Here is an 18,350-nt window from a genome sequence, read left to right on the forward strand (position 1 = left end):
GCCTTGAGTCTGGGACTAACATGTGAGCCAAGGATGGCTGCCCAGCAAACGGAGGGTGCTGTCGGTTATGCAAAAGCACAGGAACGCCTTGGCGCTGTGCCCCCAAGAGGGACTCTCCAGTCTGCAGAGGGGGGCTTGGTCCTGCGGTCCATGATTGGCCATAGGAATGCCTCGGTGCTGTGCCCCCAAGAGGGACTCTCCAGTCTGCGGAGGGGGGCTTGGTCCTGTGGTCCATGATTGGCCACAGGAATGCCTCGGTGCTGTGCCCCCAAGAGGAACTCTCCAGTCTGCAGAGGGGGGCTTGGTCCTGCGGTCCATGATTTGCCACAGGAATGCCTCAGTGCTGTGCCCCCAAGAGGGACTCTCCAGTCTGCAGAGGGGGGCTTGGTCCAGTGGTCCTTTGAGGCGCTGAATCCGTGGCTCTAGCTGCAGGCACATCTGTGGCTTCCTGAACCAACAGTCTGTGCAGAGAGGGATCCCAGGCCCGAACTCCCGAATCCAGCACTGACAACCAGATTTTCTGGCCTGGGATTATGTAGTGGATGATCTCCTGTTATCTCTACCACATGAAGATATTAAAAGCCAGTGAATGTATACTTCAAACTTGGAAACTTGGGGAAAGAAGTAGAATATTAGTGTTCTGTTTTTTTGCACTATGAGGTCTTGGGAAGTGAAGTCCATGGTAACTGGCTGACTACACGTGGCTCCACAGCAAATAAGCAAGGGAGAAGACCTTTCCTATAGGGGCAAAGGGAAAATAAAAGATGCCATTTGCTTAGCTCCTAACCTGGAAAGTGGAAACAAGCTGTAAACAGCCTGAAACCCTGCAGAAAACCAGAGGGAGTCTGGGAACAGAGCAGCTCCGGTTCCTGGCACATCACCAGTGAGAGTGAATCCCTGCTTTGTGTGTTGCTTCTTTAGAACACTGTCCTGTGTTACCAAGGTGTGGTTCTGCAGCTTTATAAACTGTGAGTGGTAAGATGCATTTCTTAAATGACCGTTCTTCACCATGATCTTACAGTAGATAATGCTTTTCTCTTTTTTGTTCCCACGTTTTAAAGTAAATTGTGTATGTCATCTGGTGTCAGAAGAGCCTGTCTGTACGCCCTCAGTTACTGGTGCATGTATTCAGTGTCTAAGTGGACTTGTTCTCCGGGTCTGCACATGTACAGCTGGTGCTCTGACAAATACAAGGCCAAGTCACTGGACATAACAGTGTATAGAAAGGCAAGTCATTTTGATAACAATTATTAGCTTTCAGTCATCAAAGGAAATGTCAGTCTTTCTAGAATTCTTATTGCAATGCATGTAGCCAATAAATTGGCCATAATTCTCTTCAAAAGCTGCAAGTGTCTGGTGTGGTGGCCAAGACCCAGCCTGGGATGCTTGTATTCCACATTGTAGTGCAGAGGCTAATCCCAGGTCAACTTCCAGTGTAGCATGCTGATAATGCTGACCCCAGAGGCAGCTGAGTCGCAGGACCTACAGCAGAGACGTCAGTTGAGGGTGAGGCTCCTGGCTATGTCCTGTCTCAGCTATGTGTTATAAGTATGAGGGGGGAGGATGCACCAGCTGACAGGAGATTTCTCTCTCATCATCTTTCAAACACATGAAAATAAATTTCAGGCATCAAAAGTTACCTATGAGTCTTGGTGTTATGAATATATTTGTATTGCCTGTCAATGCTGAAGAATAAACAGTTTATATGATTTTTCCTTTAATTTCCATTTACATATATTCTGTACCCCAAATATTTTATTTAAAATGTGTTTTCTTGAAATTATAGAAATTCTTAAAACTGTGAATATTAATTATACAACCCCTATGTGTCTAATAGTGTACATGGCATGAAAAAAGTAAGGAAAACCCAGGAAGATCCAAGTCCTGTCCCAGGGGTCATGTAATCTAGTTTAAAATGTTGGATGCGAGCCTAGCATGGTAGCCTAGTGGCAAAGGCCCTTGCCTTGCATGTGCTGGGAGCTCATATAAATGCCAGTTCTAATCCCAGCGGCCCTGCTTCCAATCCAGCTCCCTGCTTGTGGCCTGGGAAAGCAGTCCAGCATGGCCCAAAGCCTTGGGACCCTGCACCCACATGGGAGACCTGGAAGAGGCTCGGAGCTGCTGGCTTCAGATTAGCTCAGCTCCAGCTAGTATAGTCACTTGGGAAGTTAACCGAAGGATGCAAGATCCTCCTCTCTGTCTCTCCTCCTCTGTATATCTGATTTTCCAATAAAAATAAAATAATAAAAATATGTATGGACACATGTAAAGTGAGCTGCAACTCCCACAGCCCATGGTAAACATCTACTAAATAATGCTAATATTAATGCTGGTGGTAATCATGTCATCACCACTTCCTTATAGCAGATACTGCTGCATGGAGGGAAAGTAGATGTGCAATTCTCTAATACGTGCATGCACAACTCATGTATTTACATGTTTGCATGGGTTTACACACACACAGTGATCCTTACCAGTGATATAGACTCAACCAGCGACCAGTGTTTCAGTCCACCCAGGAAAGGTGCGTGAGTGGAGTTGATTCTGTGGGCTGCTAGTTTGCATGTGACCTTGAAAAGCCAAAAGCCTATGTTGTCAGTAATAGGATATAAATTATAAATACACAGGATATACACAGGATATAAATTATAAATAATAAAACATTAGTATATAGCACCCAGTAAGCTTTATTCCATGACAGATTTTCCATTGAAAATGTTTGAACAATTTTGTGGAAGTCCATTTAATGCAACACATACCACTCACTTACACCTATGAGAAAGTTTGCACTTGATAGAGTTTGACGGGTGCAGAAGACCTGTCCTTCCACAGTCAGACTGGTGAGAATTTGCAAGGCCCTGAGAGTCCCTCGTGCTTCTTTGTCCTGAGGGAGACTGCACAGCAGCTGTCCTGTGTTTCCATGTCTCTTGCCATGCGCTGTGGCATGTTCCACGTGTGTGTTTGACTTCTTCAACAGCTGTCCAGGGGTTTCCCAAAGTGTTCGCTGGATTTCGGTTTGTCTAAATTTGTGACAACATTCACTAGCAGTTTGTTTGCATTCATGACGTTTGCTGCGATTGATCTTCCAACGTGCAGGCTTTGGGTGACCACATGTAAGATCTGTTTCTCCTGTATTTTCATTTGGGTATTTTCTCTGGGAATACATTCTCGAGATACATACTTTGTAGTGATTTAATCTACTTGAAGTTACTTCACTGCTCATGGCAGGTTCAGATCCCAGCTTGTGCTGAGGTTTCTGTTGAGCCATAAATGGCATTGGATACAGGTGGCTGACCTCTGCTAAATTGTCTCAGGGAGCAGATCTGGCTCAGAGCTGTGCATCTGCGTGTCCACTCATCAGATGATTTGCTGTGCACGTCTTCAGTATTCTTTGCAGAACCCCAAACCTCTAATAGAATTTGAGACTTTTGAAACAAATGTAGCTTCATATAAATTTGATTTCATATTTCAAATTCTGGAATATAAAGCTTACTTTGTAAAAAAAATCCATTGATTAGAAAAGGTCTATACTAAACAAACCTAGTGATGCAAGTTGACAGCATTGCCGGGTTCTTGACACGAGTCTGTGCTAATGTCCCTTTCTAAATGCCAGAACCGCTTTACCTTGTTAGCCGTTCCCAGTCTCCCTGGGCCACTTCCAGCTGTGGGTCCCCTGCCCTGTGCAGGACAGCTGCTGAACTCACACCTTGACAGCAGTGACTAGGAGGCACAAAGCTGTCCATTAGAGGCAACAGCTGGCTAAAATAACTCACCCTGATCCCAAGTAGTGCATTCCACGCTTAGCTTTGCCTAACCATGGAATTTAAAAAAAAAAAAAAAGTCTACTAAAAGTGGTGTGTAGTTACCAGACTCTCCAGACATGGACTGCCACATGTGCTGGGAATGTTGGATTTGCAGAGCATAGTCTAATAAATGGTTCCAAATCTAATACAACTAAAACACTAACGATTTACACAGGTAGAACTGATGGAAAGTTGCCAAGGATGAGTGTAAGGTAATCTCCATAGCCAAGCGTTAATTAGCACAGGCATTTCTCTTTTCCCCTAGTCTTCGTTAAACATTTTCACCAAATAAGGTTTCATTTTAAACTTTTCAAAGATATAAGCAAAGAAATGATGGAATCAGCAAGTATTGAAATTGTGATTTTGCATAATTACTTTAGCTATTATAAAAGAGTGACCTGAGACATCTCCTTATTGTAAACTTTGGCTTTTATAAAACTGAACCATGTCTGCCTCTGGTTCCGTGTCTTCCATATGTGCTTCTAGTTCTACTTGTGGCATTCTATAATTTGAAATGAGTTAGCGTGGCCTTGGAACGTTAAATCAGAGTGAAGCCTGCCTGTTTCCAGTGGTGCTCACCCAGCATTTTAGAAGAGGTATAGTTTAGCAGCTCACATTCGCTGAAGCTCACTGCCAGCTTCTTTATATCTGTCAGGTGCACGTCAGTATAAAGGGCAAGGATGTAAGTTGGCAAGTTTTGAAACAGCTAGTTCAGCACCTTACCCGGACACTGCCCGAGGATGGAATCAAAACAGCATGGTACTTCTGTTGTTTTCTGCTCATGGTACAATGAGGATGAACAGGGACTTAAGCTGATGCCTGGAAGATAACTGAGATGTGCTTTCTTTGTGTTAGTGGACATCAAGTGTGGCAGTCCTAAAGTAATACAAGGTTGCAGAAACAAGCCGATAAAGAACCACAGAGTGTTGTAAAGTATCTCTCAGTCTGATGTAAACAGTACAATGTTCACTCTGTGTACTAGTGACTTCTGGTAACTGAAACATGAAATGACCCAAGAAGCCATTTCAGTCATGTCACACAGACAGTGGAATTCTTGGGGCCTCAGGAACGTCATTTAGAATGGAATCTGGGAAACCTTGAGGTGCCAGCTCTCAGGACTGTATAGTGCATGGACCTTCTTTGCAGTTGTTTATAAGAAAATTGCAGAAATAGAGAACAGATTTGGAAGACACTGTTAGTTTTGAATTTGGTTTTCCTGTAATAATTCCATTTTCTTTTTGGTAGTTGTTGGTAGCTGTAGTCCGTGGACATGGTGTAGACCCAACACTCAGAGGAGATGACATGGATAGTGGAGTCCTCTGACATGTACAGACCCAGCACTCAGAGGAGATGACTTAGTGGAGAACACATGGATACTGGATTCCTCTGACATGGTGTAGACCCAGCACTCAGTAGAGATAACATGGACACTGGAGTCCTTTGACATGGTGTAGACCCAGCACTCAGTAGAGATTACATGGATAGTGGAGTCCTTTGACATGGTACAGACCCAGCACTCAGAGGAAATGACTTAGTGGAGAACACATGGATAGTGGAGTCCTCTGACATGGTGTAGACCCAGCACTCAGTAGAGATGACATGGACACTGGAGTCCTTTGACATGGTGTAGACCCAGCACTCAGTAGAGATGACATGGATAGTGGAGTCCTTTGACATGATGTAGACCCAGCACTCAGAGGAGATGACATGGATACTGGAGTCCTTTGACATGGTGTAGACCCAGTCTCAATAGTGATGACCATGAATGCTGGGGGTTCTCTGTACCTTATTTGATCAGTTCAATCTCAGTTGGTCCTAGTGATCCAGCCTCGATGTGGTACCTGTACCACAGGAGAGAGCACTTGAAGAAAGCCTTCTTTATTAATTTATGGAGGGAAGGACACACAGGGACATCAGCTAAGCCAAGAGTGATAATTAAGGGCTCCCTTCTGTTTTGACACTCCCCCGACACACTGGATTTACTGGGCAGGCAGTTCCCACCCTTGAGTTCTGTAGCAGCCCAGTGTTTAATCGTAGTTCATAGAACATACAACTCCTCCCAGAGCCTGCATAATGTATTTAAAAATGTGTATTTTCTAAATAATATGAACTGATATGGACTAACATTATGGCAGTGGAAGTGATGCCATTATATAGCTTATGAACTCACATTCTTATTTATCTCAATAAACAAGAAATTTTGTTTCTAATTGTAAGCCATGGGTGATATTTGGAAATAAAATGTATTCCTTCACTTAGTGCAATTAAAGGATCTACAATTATTAATAAAAATAATATAATTTTCCTCTTCTATGGGTCATGAGATACAATGTTTAAGCCATACATATCCACATGAAAGCAGACTTTTGCTGGATGTAATAACATAGCCAACATAGCCATTGGTTCATTGTTTCTTAGAATTCCTGATCAGAGAAAATGACATTAATGCTAAATTGGCTAAATTTGGCAATATGTGCATGTATCTGCCAAGTATATTGGACTTTATTTGGATTGTAGTATGTCCTAATTGTATATGATGTCATCCGCATAAGAATAAGCCCCTATTCATAGATGTAGCATGAGCACATTTAAAATCTAAACATGGCTAAGGTCCTCACCTTGCACACACTGGAATCTCATATGGGTGCTGGTTTTTGTTCTGGCTGCCCCATTTCCCATCCACCTACCTGCTTGTGCCCTGAAAAGCAGTAGAGGATGGCCCAAAGCCTTGGGACCCTGCTCCCACATGGGAGACATGGAAGAAGCTCCTGGCTTTGGATCGGGTCAGCTCCAACCTTTGAGGCCACTTGGGGAGTGAAACAGTGGATGAAAGATCTTCCTCCTGGTCTTTTCTCCCCTCTGTATATCTGACTTTCTAATAAAAATCTTTTTAAAAATAAAATAATTTTATACAGAAATGAATTATATTTTAAAATGGTTGCTCTAATAGACAATGCAAGCGACTACTTCTCTATTGACAAAAAGAACTTGGAGTGTAAGGGAATATTATTTCTTTTGTAGGTTTCTAGAATGAGTTAAGGTGATTTTTATGTGTGTGTCTTTGTAGGCCTAAATTGACTGTTTGAAATGGGAGGAGTGGGGCCATGTGCACAGTGGGCATGAGTTGGAGTGTCCACATGGTGAGAAACAAAGACATTAGGAAGAGCTTCGTTAGCTCAAAGCATGTTCTCATCACATGACCGACAGTTCTAGGGCGAGGTGCTCCCCAAGACAAACGCAAATGTAGCATATCAGGAAGACTTTGCCCTAATCCTAAATCTTCCCCAGTGGGAAATCCCGAAGCCTGTCCAATGGTGACTACACAGGTGGTTATATATGTGGGGCAATGTGGCTGACTCAGCTCACTCAGCGGTGTTGTTCATTGTGGATTGTCCAGACTGTTTCATAGAGAAATGGGGGAAAAGTAGATTGGGGGGCTAATTATCTTTCCAAACAGATGCAAAGATGGGTCTTGACGTAGTGTTCGTCAAAATTGCCAGCGTGTGTGGCAATATGTGAGGATGTTCTGATAGCATTACATCTATTTTAGAAGAGCTTAAAGTAGACTGTGTTGTCAGAATTACAGCTGTGTATGTGATGCTTATGGAAAGATCCTTTCAGTGAGCCTTTTCTGCAAATTCTGTGGAAGCACACATTCTGCAACAACATTCTTGACTCCTTCACACTTGACCCATGTCTCTCTATTCTTACTCCATCAAAAATTCGCATTTTTTCAACAGATGTAAAATGATATACATAAGCATCTTTTCCTTATGTTCAATTGAAGAGAGTTTGAAGATTATATGTCGTGGTGAAGATCGCTTTTAATCAGGCCTGTTGGGAGTTCTGTGCCCCTCCTGGAACTTGTTTCCCAATTCTTCTTCTAGATTAGGGAAATTTTCCTTTATTATTTCATTGAATACATTTGCAAAATTCAGCTTCTCTTTCTGCACCTTCTGGAACTCCCATAACTCTTAGATTTGGCCTCTTAATAGTGTCTTTCAATTCTTAAATACTTTTTTTGGCCTGATCCAGCTCTGCTTCCAGCTTTTTGTTTGCTTCCCCCTGATGACAGGAAATACCTTCCAATTCTGCGATTCTTTCTTCTGCTTGCTTCATTCTATTTTGGAGACTCTCCACTGTACTCTTAATTTGCTCTACTGTGTCCTTAATTTCTGATATACCAGCCTTGATTTGCTTTATTGCTTCCTTAAGTTCTTTGAACTCTTGCATGAGTTTCTCATTGTTGGTCAGAATCTTTAAAATGAGTCTTATGGATTCTGTGTGCCCCATTTTCTCGATGTCTTCCTCAGTTAACTCTGAGGTTGGCATAGGGTTTTGCTCCTTTGCAGGGGAGTTTTCGGTAATATTCATTGTGCCTCTATGTCTTCTTTTGCTCTTGATCATTGTACTTCTGGTTAGCAGAGTCTTCTCCTTGGGGCAGATTTCTAAGCTGTGTCACCCACAGGGCTACAATGCGATTTTACTTATTGTGGTTGGTACACACCTTTTTCCTTGCAGCCACTTGTGCCACAACCTCCAGCGAGTTCCGGTTCTGGGTTCTTATGTCAGATTTCCACTGTGGTCTCCTCAGCCCCAGCTCTTGGCTCACCACTCACCACCTCCTGTGATACCGTGCTGAGGCTGCACTGTTGTCTCTGCAACCTTTCTCCCACTTCCGGTTGGAGCAGGTCCCAGGATTAGAGAGACACCAGGTGTCCTATAATTTAATTAGGTTGTTGGTGGTGCTGATCTTGCGGGAACCTGTTGGACATTAGGTCTGGGTGCCACACGGACCTATTTTGACTGATAGGCTGCCACAGTCAGTAATATTTTCCTGCAGGACCTCAGCAAGTTCTTGTGAGCTCAACACATGCGCAGTTCACTGTTGTCCCCTGCAGTCCCAAAGCTATTGCCACAGTGCCCAAAATGGCGCCTGCCGTACAACCACTAAGGTTCTTGATTTGCTGGCCGTTAGATCCTAGGGCTATCCCAGATCTGCCCTGAGTGGAACCCGTAGAATGCCACGTTGTTGCAGTTCACCCAGACAGAAATGAGCTCACTCCCAGCTCAGTGCATGCTCAATCCTCTCCCTCGCCCTTTCCTCCTTATGCAAAATGGAGCCCAATTCAGCTCTAAGGGGCTGACTGGGCTATGGAATCCACTCTGTTCTTGCACTGCCCGTCTGAGATCTGCTGCTCTGTCTCTGCTCCTGATCAAATCAAACAGACCAGCAGAATGGACATTTCTTTGTCTGGGTTCACCACCCGAGCTCCCAGTGAAAGTCCCTTCCCACCTGGTTGCTGGCGGAGTTCCAGCTGCTGTGGAGTTCAGATCACCATGCTGGAATATCAGTCTCTGCAACACCACACTGTTGTGTCCACTGCTTTCCTGTGTCTGTCAGTCTCCAGGTACCCTCTGCTGTTGTTCTGTCCTTTCCTACAACCTGAAATATGTCCTCTCTGCTTCATCCTGGTTGAATGTTTTTCTGCTGTATAAACGTGTCCTTACCCTATTCCGCCATCTTGATTCTCCCCACATTATTTTTAACCCAAACTCTGGCAATTTCAGTTTCTGAAATGAAACTTGACAACATAAAAACTCAGGGTCATGTGACTATTTCCAAACAGCAGAGCTGTGTTAACAGTAAAGAATGCAATGCTTTCAAGGTGTTCTACCTCTCCTACATTTAAGAGTCAGGTCCCATCCTCTGTCTGGGCCAGGAGCACATGGTGACTGGGCTCAAGCCAATCCTCTGAAGAAATGAGAATCATCCAGGTCAGCTTATTCTTCTTCATAACACACATGTTGATTAGATACAATACAAAATAACTTTATCTTTTGCTACCTTTTAAAAAGGTTTATTTATTTATTTATTTATTTATTTATTTATTTATTTATTTATTTTAAAGATTTTATTGTTATTGGAAAGCCGGATATACAGAGAGGAGGACAGACAGAGAGGAAGATCTTCCATCCGATGTTTCACTCCCCAAGTGAGCTGCAAGGGGTTGGTACATGCTGATCCGATGCCGGGACCAGGAACCTCTTCTGGGTCTCCCACGCGGGTGCAGGGTCCCAAAGCTTTGGGCTGTCCTCGGCTGCTTTTCCCAGGCCACAAACAGGGAGCTGGATGGGAAGTGGAGCTGCCGGGATTAGAACCGGTGCCCATATGGGATCCCGGGGCTTTCAAGGCTAGGATTTTAGCCGCTAGGCCACGCTGCTGGGCCCAAGATTTATTTATTTATGTGAAAGATAGAGTCACACAGGGAGAGACAGAGATCTTCCATCTCCTTGTTCACTCTCCAAATGGCTGCAATGGCTAGAGCTGAGCTCATCGGTATCCGAGAGCCCAAAGCTTCATCCAGGTCTCCGTGGCTGCAAGCACCCATTCACTTGGGCCATCCTTCACAGCTTTCCCAGGCCACTAGCAGGGAGCTGGATTTGAAGCGGAGCAGCTGGGACACAAGTTGGCACTTGTATGAAATGGGTCACCACAGGTAGCAGCTTTACCTATTGCCACAGCAAGAGTCCCACAGCCTCTTTTTACAGTCCATGTAGCCTACTTAGAGTTTGGAAAAGTGCTTCACAAGTGAGTGTGTGATGAGGAAGGAGTGTGGTTATGAATGCACACATGGATTTGTCTTTCTCAGCATTCATTTAGGACAATTCCAATGAGAAGTTGCTCAAAGGACAGAACCGACTGAGGAGTTCAGGAGGTCTTCAGTGTGGCAGGATGACTGTCATCATTCAGCTTATATTACATTGTTGCAAGTTCCTACTACTGTGTTTTAGTTATTGTAAAGACATCTGAGGTGCTGTGTATGTTATGTAACTTAACTCTGACAATTTTTCCAAATATGTTATGCAAAATAAATGCATATAATTTGCCAAGCAGAATTAGAATCCAATAGCAATACAGTGTCATTACGTGGCAAATGTAGTGATGATAATAATGGTGGAAGCATCACCTGCAATGTGACCACTTGGAAACCTGCTGCAGATTGACCAGTGACCAGTGGAGGACTTGCTAGAGCACAAGGAACAGAACACAGTGGACGCTAGAGGGAGGGGGACCTGGAGCCCTGTGCGACGCAGGCGTCTCTGCTAGAGCACAAGGAACAAAACACAGAGGACACTAAGGGGAGAGGGACCTGGAGCCCTGTGCGAAGCAGGCGTCTCTGCAAGTGCACAAGGAACAAAACACAGTGGACACTAAGGGGAGGGGGACCTGGAGCCCTGTGCGAAGCAGGCGTCTCTGCTAGAGCACAAGGAACAGAACAGAGTGGACACTAGAGGGAGGGGGACCTGGAGCGCTGTGCGAAGCAGGCGTCTCTGCTAGAGCACAAGGAACAGAACACAGTGGACACTAGAGGGAGGGGGACCTGGAGCGCTGTGCGAAGCAGGCGTCTCTGCTAGAGCACAAGGAACAAAACACAGAGGACACTAAGGAAAGAGGGACCTGGAGCCCTGTGCGATGCAGGCATCCCTGCAAGTGCACAAGGAACAGAACACAGTGGACGCTAGGGAGAGGGGGACCTGGAGCCCTGTGCGAAGCAGGCGTCTCTGCAAGTGCCAGATAGTAGGGAAGCTGACAGTGCATGTTGTGCTTGACACAGAAGGGGCAGGAAGAAGTGTTCACAGCAAGGACATGGATCCTGTAAGACATGGGAGCAAGGAAAAAAGTGACGAAGAAAACCACTCCAGAAGGCAGCAGAGGGTGGTGTGGTGGCACAGAATTAATACTCGTCGGCAGCACTGGCACCTCATATGGGCATACTTTTGTGTTCCAGTTGCTCAACTTCAGATCCAGTTCACTGCTTACAGCCTGGGGAAGTAGTGCAGGACTGCCTAAGACCTTGGGCCCCTGCACCCATATAGGAGACCTGGAAGAAACTCCTGGTTCCTGGCTTTGGATTGGCTCAGCTGCAGCCATTGTGGACATTTGGGTAGTGAACTGGTGGGTGAGAGATCTTTCACTCTGTGGTGGTGGAGATTTGGGTGGACACATACCCCCCAGGAATGTGTAGGTTTCTGTACCTCTCCCAGGGAGGCCTACTCACAGAAGTGTAAGCAAAACCATGGCTCAGAGTGATGGTTCAGGACAGGTCAGGGAGACAGGAAGTGCTGGTTGCTATTCCACCCTTTCTCAGCAAATAGCTGGTCTGGGAAGGATTCTCTCTGGGTATATGGTAATGCTAAAGAACCGGCAAGGTTCTTCTGCAGATCCTACCACTTGGCTTGTAACCTGTCCTAGGGCGCTCACAGCTCACCGACGTAGCTGGAAGCTCGGCTGCCATCCTCTGCTCTGATTGCACACTGCTGTGCCTTCGGTTCCCATGCCAGACTTCCTCCTTTCCAGCTTTTCCCTGCACGTTGTTCATCCTGACATAGCCATTGTCCTGGCTAGCGTTCTTCAGGGCAGCCAAGTGTCAGGATGTGTGGGTGTGGATGCTCTGGGCAGGGGCATGGGTGCAGTGCAGATTGACTCGTGTGGCCATGGAGGCAGCACAAGGTTACGGTCAAGTAGCCCTGGAGCTGTAGCCACAGAGGAGTGGCTGCACAGAATCAAGTACCAATTCCCGAAGCTGGTAGCCTAATTGCACATCACTCAGTTCCTGTAGGATTCACAACACTGTTTTGCTACAATGCCACAACTTCCTCAAGGCAGGAAGCCTGGCAATGAAGTAACAGCAGACACGGTCACCTGCAAGGCTACCTCCCTGACTTGTGGATGTGATTACTTGCTGTGACTTTGCATAGATGTTTCCTCTGCCCCCGTGTTCCTCCTCCTTACAGAGACACAGAGCAGGCTGATTCAGGGCCCCTTCTGACGGCCTCAGTTTGATGTTTTCTTTTTAACAGGTTTACTTATTTTTTACTTGAAATGATGAGTTACAGAGAGAAAGAGAGACAGCAACAGAGGTCTTCTATCTACCGATTCAGTCCCCAAATGCATGCAGCAGCCCGGAGTTGGGCCATTCTTTGTCTTTGCTGCTTTTCCAGGCCCAAACATGGAGCTAGATCAGAAATGGAGCAGTTGTAACTTGAACTGGTGCCTGTGTGGGATGCCAGTGCCGCAGGCAAAGGGTTAGCCTGTACACCAGGGTACCATCCCCTCATTTTGAGTAACTTCGAAGGCCCTTTTTTGAAATGCATTCATGTTCTGAGTTTGTGAGATGAGGGAGTCAATGTGAGAATTTTGAAAGACTGCAGCTCAACCCACATGAGTGGTCAGTGTGGTTCCCAGGTGACTGCTTGCTTGGGGTAGCCCATGTTGCTCATTTGTATGCGTGGAGGAAATGACGTGATTGTAAGAAGATGGAATGTCAGGCCGGAGTACATGCGTGGACTGATAACGAGGCCTGCAGAAAGTGCCAGCAATCCTCTCTGCAAGCACTTTGGGGTTTGCTCTGATGAGCAGATAATTGGATAATCCAGGGCCCAAATGTTGTGCCTAATTGTAGGGGAAAGCTGAAAAATTCGCCAAGAAAACTTGTATGTTCCTCAGCGTCTGTTTCAATTATAGAGTAAACTTAAGTAAAGTGAGCACGGAATATTTACTTTCAGCATATTGAATGCACAGTATTTGGTTGCATGCAAAACACCTTCAAAATGTTCATGGAAAATTGGTATTACTTAGAATCTGGGGAAATTTCAATTTTTTGTACCAAACTGTGTACTTTAATGCCATTTTCCATATTTTTTTCAGTTCCTGGAAATAATAACATATTGAGTACAGAAATAAAAATAGAGATAAGTTTGTAACAACTATCTTAGAAAACTAAATGTGAGGCAACCCGGGTATTTTACAATGAAACTCTTTGAACTTGTCAACTTCTGCAGGGCCTGGGAAGCTGTAACGCTGCTCATCCTGGTCCCTGAGAAGTGGGAAGCCCAGGCTTGGCCTTACGGTACAGCAGAGAGCACTGGGTCAGCCCTCAGGGAAGCTTTTACAGATGAACAGCTCAGCCAGACTGTGACTGAAGCATGTGGGAAAAGGCCAGACCATTCACTGCACGACTCTACCCACAGCAACAGGTGGACGGCAAGACAGGCAGAAGCCCAGAGAGGAGGAGCGGCTGTCCAGGGCTGCTGTGGCCTGCTGGAGCCGGGTGGGGCAGGATGGTTGGCAGAGCTCTGAGGATTGAGGGTAGTGCTCCGGCTCTTGGGACTGCTCTAACGGGAGCACATGTCAGCATACTTCCGTCCAAACCCACAAAATCCCTAGCCAACTGTGAAGCCTCCGTGCACTCCAGGGACTCTGGAGTAAGTGCCTTCTGTGGGGCTGTGGCCGATGGGAGAGACCGAGTTGAAGGGCACTCTGCTCCATCCAGTCTACTTACTGTGAACGTAAAACTGCTCTCTTGAACGAAAATTAAGGAAAGAAAATAAAATGTGCATCTATGTAAAAAGTCTACTTGGCTTCCCCGTGAGGATCTGGAATGCTCAGCTTTCTGCCCACCTTGGGGTCCATCAGCCCTTCCATGACATGAGGTGGCAGCCCATGTGCTGCTGGTCAGCCCACTAGACACACTGAGAAGGGCAGCAGGTGGGGCTGACCAACGTAGCTGCTGTCCTCTGCTTGCCATGTCATGCCCTCCTGACTGCCACAGGTTCCTGCCACCTGTGCTAATGGTTGCTTGCCTTATGCTGTGACTTGGGTAGCTGGTCTTATTACAACTGATTCTTGTGTTTATTTTAGTCCTTAAATCAGCAAATCACATGTGGGTGATTATCCCTGAGTGGGAAAGCACAGCAAGTCCACTTTGGTGCCCCACTTGATATGTCTTCGCTTCGGTCTAAATTAGGAGCTGTAATTTGGAGTCCCACTTCTATCATACATGTCCCATGTTTATCATTACATGTCACTATGAGACATCAATGAGCAGTCTAAACGGACCATTTCCCAGCATGCCTGTGGGAGGGTGGGTGGTGTTCCTCTGCACCTGGACTCCAAAGCCTGTGTGGTGCAATACAGCATGTGTTTCTTGGGGGTCGGGTGGAGTCTGAGCAGCATGGCATCATTCGTGCCTCTCACACTGCTGATGCCTCTGGGCCACCCGTGCCTCTCCTGGGGCCACAGCCCAGAGGACATTGGGTTTCTGCTATCTGAAAACCACTGTGTGTTGTCTCGTCTCCTCTTGGCGCAGGAGTTCTTCCTGTCCTGAGTTAGGGACTGTCCCGGCTGACGGCTTCGCTCGCTTTCCCATTTGTGTTCTTTACAGGACAGCAACAGAGCAAATGCCTCTTTGCTGTTGTTTTCTGCTGAGTGCTGTGACCAGCATGTAGGAACGAGGACTTGCTCTGTTGCTCCCTCTGCAGATCCAGAAGACGGAGCCATTCAGTGTTGTTCACAGTATTAGTCACGGACAGAAGAAATAAGCAGGAGCTGGGATCTCTTTGGGGAGGAAAAAAAATCCTGTGTGTTAGTTCAGAACTGTGCAGCTGTGTGTGGGCCAGCATCCAATAAGCAGGCAGAACCATGCATGCTGTCTTTTAAGTACTGAGAGCTGAGAAAGATATGACATGGGTGTCGGTCTGAGAAAGCTTACACATTGTGACCAGAGAAAAAGCCAGGCCATCAAAACGTCCAGAATCTATCTAAAAGAGCTGCCCTTTGAGGCCTGGAGGAAGGTTAGTAAGCAGATCAGCATGGAAGAGACTTGCTGAGGTCTGTGTAGAGAGAGAAAGGGGAGGCAGTGTGTGTCTTACCTCTGTGGCTAGATGGGAGAGCCAGGGTGGACTGGCAGAAATGATAGTGCAACTGGAGTTGCACACAGCTGGGAGTGGTTTCCTGTATGTTATCCCTCGGGACATCTTACGCATGCCTGCTGCTTATGCATCAGCTGTGAGTGTGTCCTGGGGCACCACACTGCCCCTTGCACACCTGCTGCTTATACATCAGCTGTGAGTGTGCCCTGGGGCACCACACTGTCCCTTGCACACCTGCTGCCTGCACATCAGCTGTGAGTATGTCCTGGGGCACCACACTGCCCCTTGCACACCTGCTGCTTATACATCAGCTGTGAGTGTGCCCTGGGGCAGCACACTGCCCCTTGCACACCTGCTGCTTATACATCAGCTGTGAGTGTGCCCTGGGGCACCACACTGCCCCTTGCACACCTGCTGCTTATACATCAGCTGTGAGTGTGCCCTGGGGCACCACACTGCCCCTTGCACACCTGCTGCCTGCACATCAGCTGTGAGTGTGCCCTGGGGCACCACATTGCCCCTTGCACACCTGCTGCCTGCACATCAGCTGTGAGTGTGCCCTGGGGCCGCACGCTGCCCTTTGCATGTTTTCCATCCACACATTACAGGTGTGCTCATGAGAGAGTGGGTAGTTTTCTCATAAAGCATAAATTTGAATTTTCTTGGGGTCTCAGCAAGTCTGTGGAAGACTTCAGAAGGAAAGCCAAAAGACAAAAAAGAACATCAACAAGTAAGCAGTGTGTATCTGAAGGCTTTATTGAAAAAGGAAAGAGAAAGGGTGGACGCGAGTTGGAGATAACGTGTTGTGCAAAACTCCCTGTGCTGGTTGGAAGTCATGCCTCTCCCTGCACAGTGATTGTTCGACTATGGCTCAGGTGGTGACAGGTCACATCCACAAGCTGTAAGAGCGTCCCTGCCGCTTTGCTCGGCACCAGCCAGGAGCCCAGCTCCGCCCCCCATGTCAGCTCCGCCCTCATCCCTCCTACCTTGTCAGCTGCAAGACACTGGTGTCTTCAGAAGCTTGCCTTTGGTCTTCTCCAGGCACAAACACTGCCAGTCTCTCTCTTTCTCTTGATGTGCCTTTAGGCAGTTTCAAAACAAAACTGTTGTGAATCACATTCTTCATTATTATTATTGTTGTTTTGTTGTTGTTGTTTTTGTAAAATGTACTTCTTTATTTATTTCAAAGGCATACAAATTGACAGGAAGAGATCTGCCTTCTGTTGGCTTACTTGCTGATGCCTGCATTAGCCAAGGCTGCAGCAGGAATGCACGACCCAGCTGGGTCTCCCAGAAGGGTGGCAGTGACCCCAGTGCTTGAGCCATCTGCTGCACCCCAGGATGCATAAGCACCCGGCTAGATTTGGAAGCTGGGTGTGACTCCAACCCAGGAACTCTTATATGGGATGTATACTTCCCAAGTGGTATTTTAAGTATTGTGCCAATTATCTACATCAGCTTTTAAAAGATTTATTTATTTTTATTTGAATGGTAGAGTTACAGAGAGAAGGAGAGACAGAGAAAGATCTGTCCACTAGTTCACTTCCCAGGTGGCTTCAGTGGTTAGAGCTGCACCAATCCAAAGTCATGAGCTTCTTCCAGGTCTCCGGCCTGGCTTCAGGGCCCAAGGCCTGTGTCCTCTGCTGCTTTCCTAGGTCATTACAAGGAGCTGGACAGGAAGTGGAGCAGCTAGGACAGTACCTGGCATCTTCATGGGATGTCAGAACCAGAGCTGCAAGGCGAAAGGTTGGCCTGTTGATCTGCTTTGCAGGCTGTTTTTCTCTTCTGTTTTTAACCTGCCCAAATTAAAAAGGTATTTTCTTGCGTAAAATGTAATCACCATGAGTTAAAACTTTTTTTTTTCATTTTTACTCAAATAGTGCTGTTACCTAGAAGAGGGCCGAATACCTAATTAGCTGCCAAATAACATTTATTAAATGTAAAACAAGTGTTGAAGGAGTAAACAAATAGCATATTTTAGTTGATGAATCAGAGAAGTGTTTGATGCACTTGAGTTCAATGCTGTCTTAGTGAAAGACATTTGGCATCTGCCTCTAAAGACCATAGATATAGCCATCCATTTCATGCTTGAGTCTTAGCATTCCTTTAAGGGAAAGCATTTCCAAATGCATTACATTGATCTAAATATTCAGTGAGAAGTGAACCATCTTATTCATATTTTCATACGAGGGACTGGGGATAAGTTACTGGACGTTCCCAGATGGTTCTGTTAATTGTTACATTTAACGCCTACAGTGCATCTGTGTCACCATGTGTGTGCCCTAACAGAAAATAAATTACGCACTTTTCTCTCAAGTTTAATTTTCAGATTCTGTGGCTTTGGTAATTAAATGTTGGCTGAACTCAGGACACTTTTACACAATTTGCACAATCAGTGTTTAGGTCCGCATGAATGCATCAGTGAGTAGTCTGGACTGTAGAGCTAACGGCATTCCTTTACTTTCTCCACTTGCAGAAATTGACAAGGGAGGCTGTGGGGACCCTGGGATCCCTGCCTATGGGAAGCGGACTGGCAACAGCTTCCTCCACGGAGACACACTCACCTTCGAGTGCCAAGCGGCTTTTGAACTGGTGGGAGAGAGGGTTATCACCTGCCAGCAGAACAACCAGTGGTCCGGCAACAAGCCCACCTGCGTGTGTGAGTGCCAGAGGGTGGCAGCAGAGAGGCAGGCCTGGCCCTGGGGGAGGACAGCTTCCAGGGGAGCATTTACTGTACAACGCGTGCGCGCACACACACACCTACATACAAGCACACAGAGTACACGGATGTACACACAAGCACAGCTGCGTGTGTAACTGTCACAGGGTGGC

At 46.3% G+C, this 18,350-nt stretch overlaps 1 protein-coding gene across 1 annotated transcript in view; it reads left to right on the forward strand.

Moving 5' to 3' along the window:
- Positions 1-18,350, forward strand: part of CSMD1 (CUB and Sushi multiple domains 1) — a 652,915-nt gene that overhangs the window by 302,118 nt on the left and 332,447 nt on the right. The window contains exon 9 of the mRNA XM_058666667.1: positions 17,995-18,177. Coding sequence (XP_058522650.1) covers positions 17,995-18,177 — 183 coding nt within the window. The remainder of the gene's footprint in view (positions 1-17,994; positions 18,178-18,350) is intronic.

This window comes from Ochotona princeps, chromosome 7 (genome assembly GCF_030435755.1).
Source record: "Ochotona princeps isolate mOchPri1 chromosome 7, mOchPri1.hap1, whole genome shotgun sequence".
Classification (NCBI taxonomy): Eukaryota; Metazoa; Chordata; class Mammalia; order Lagomorpha; family Ochotonidae; genus Ochotona; species Ochotona princeps.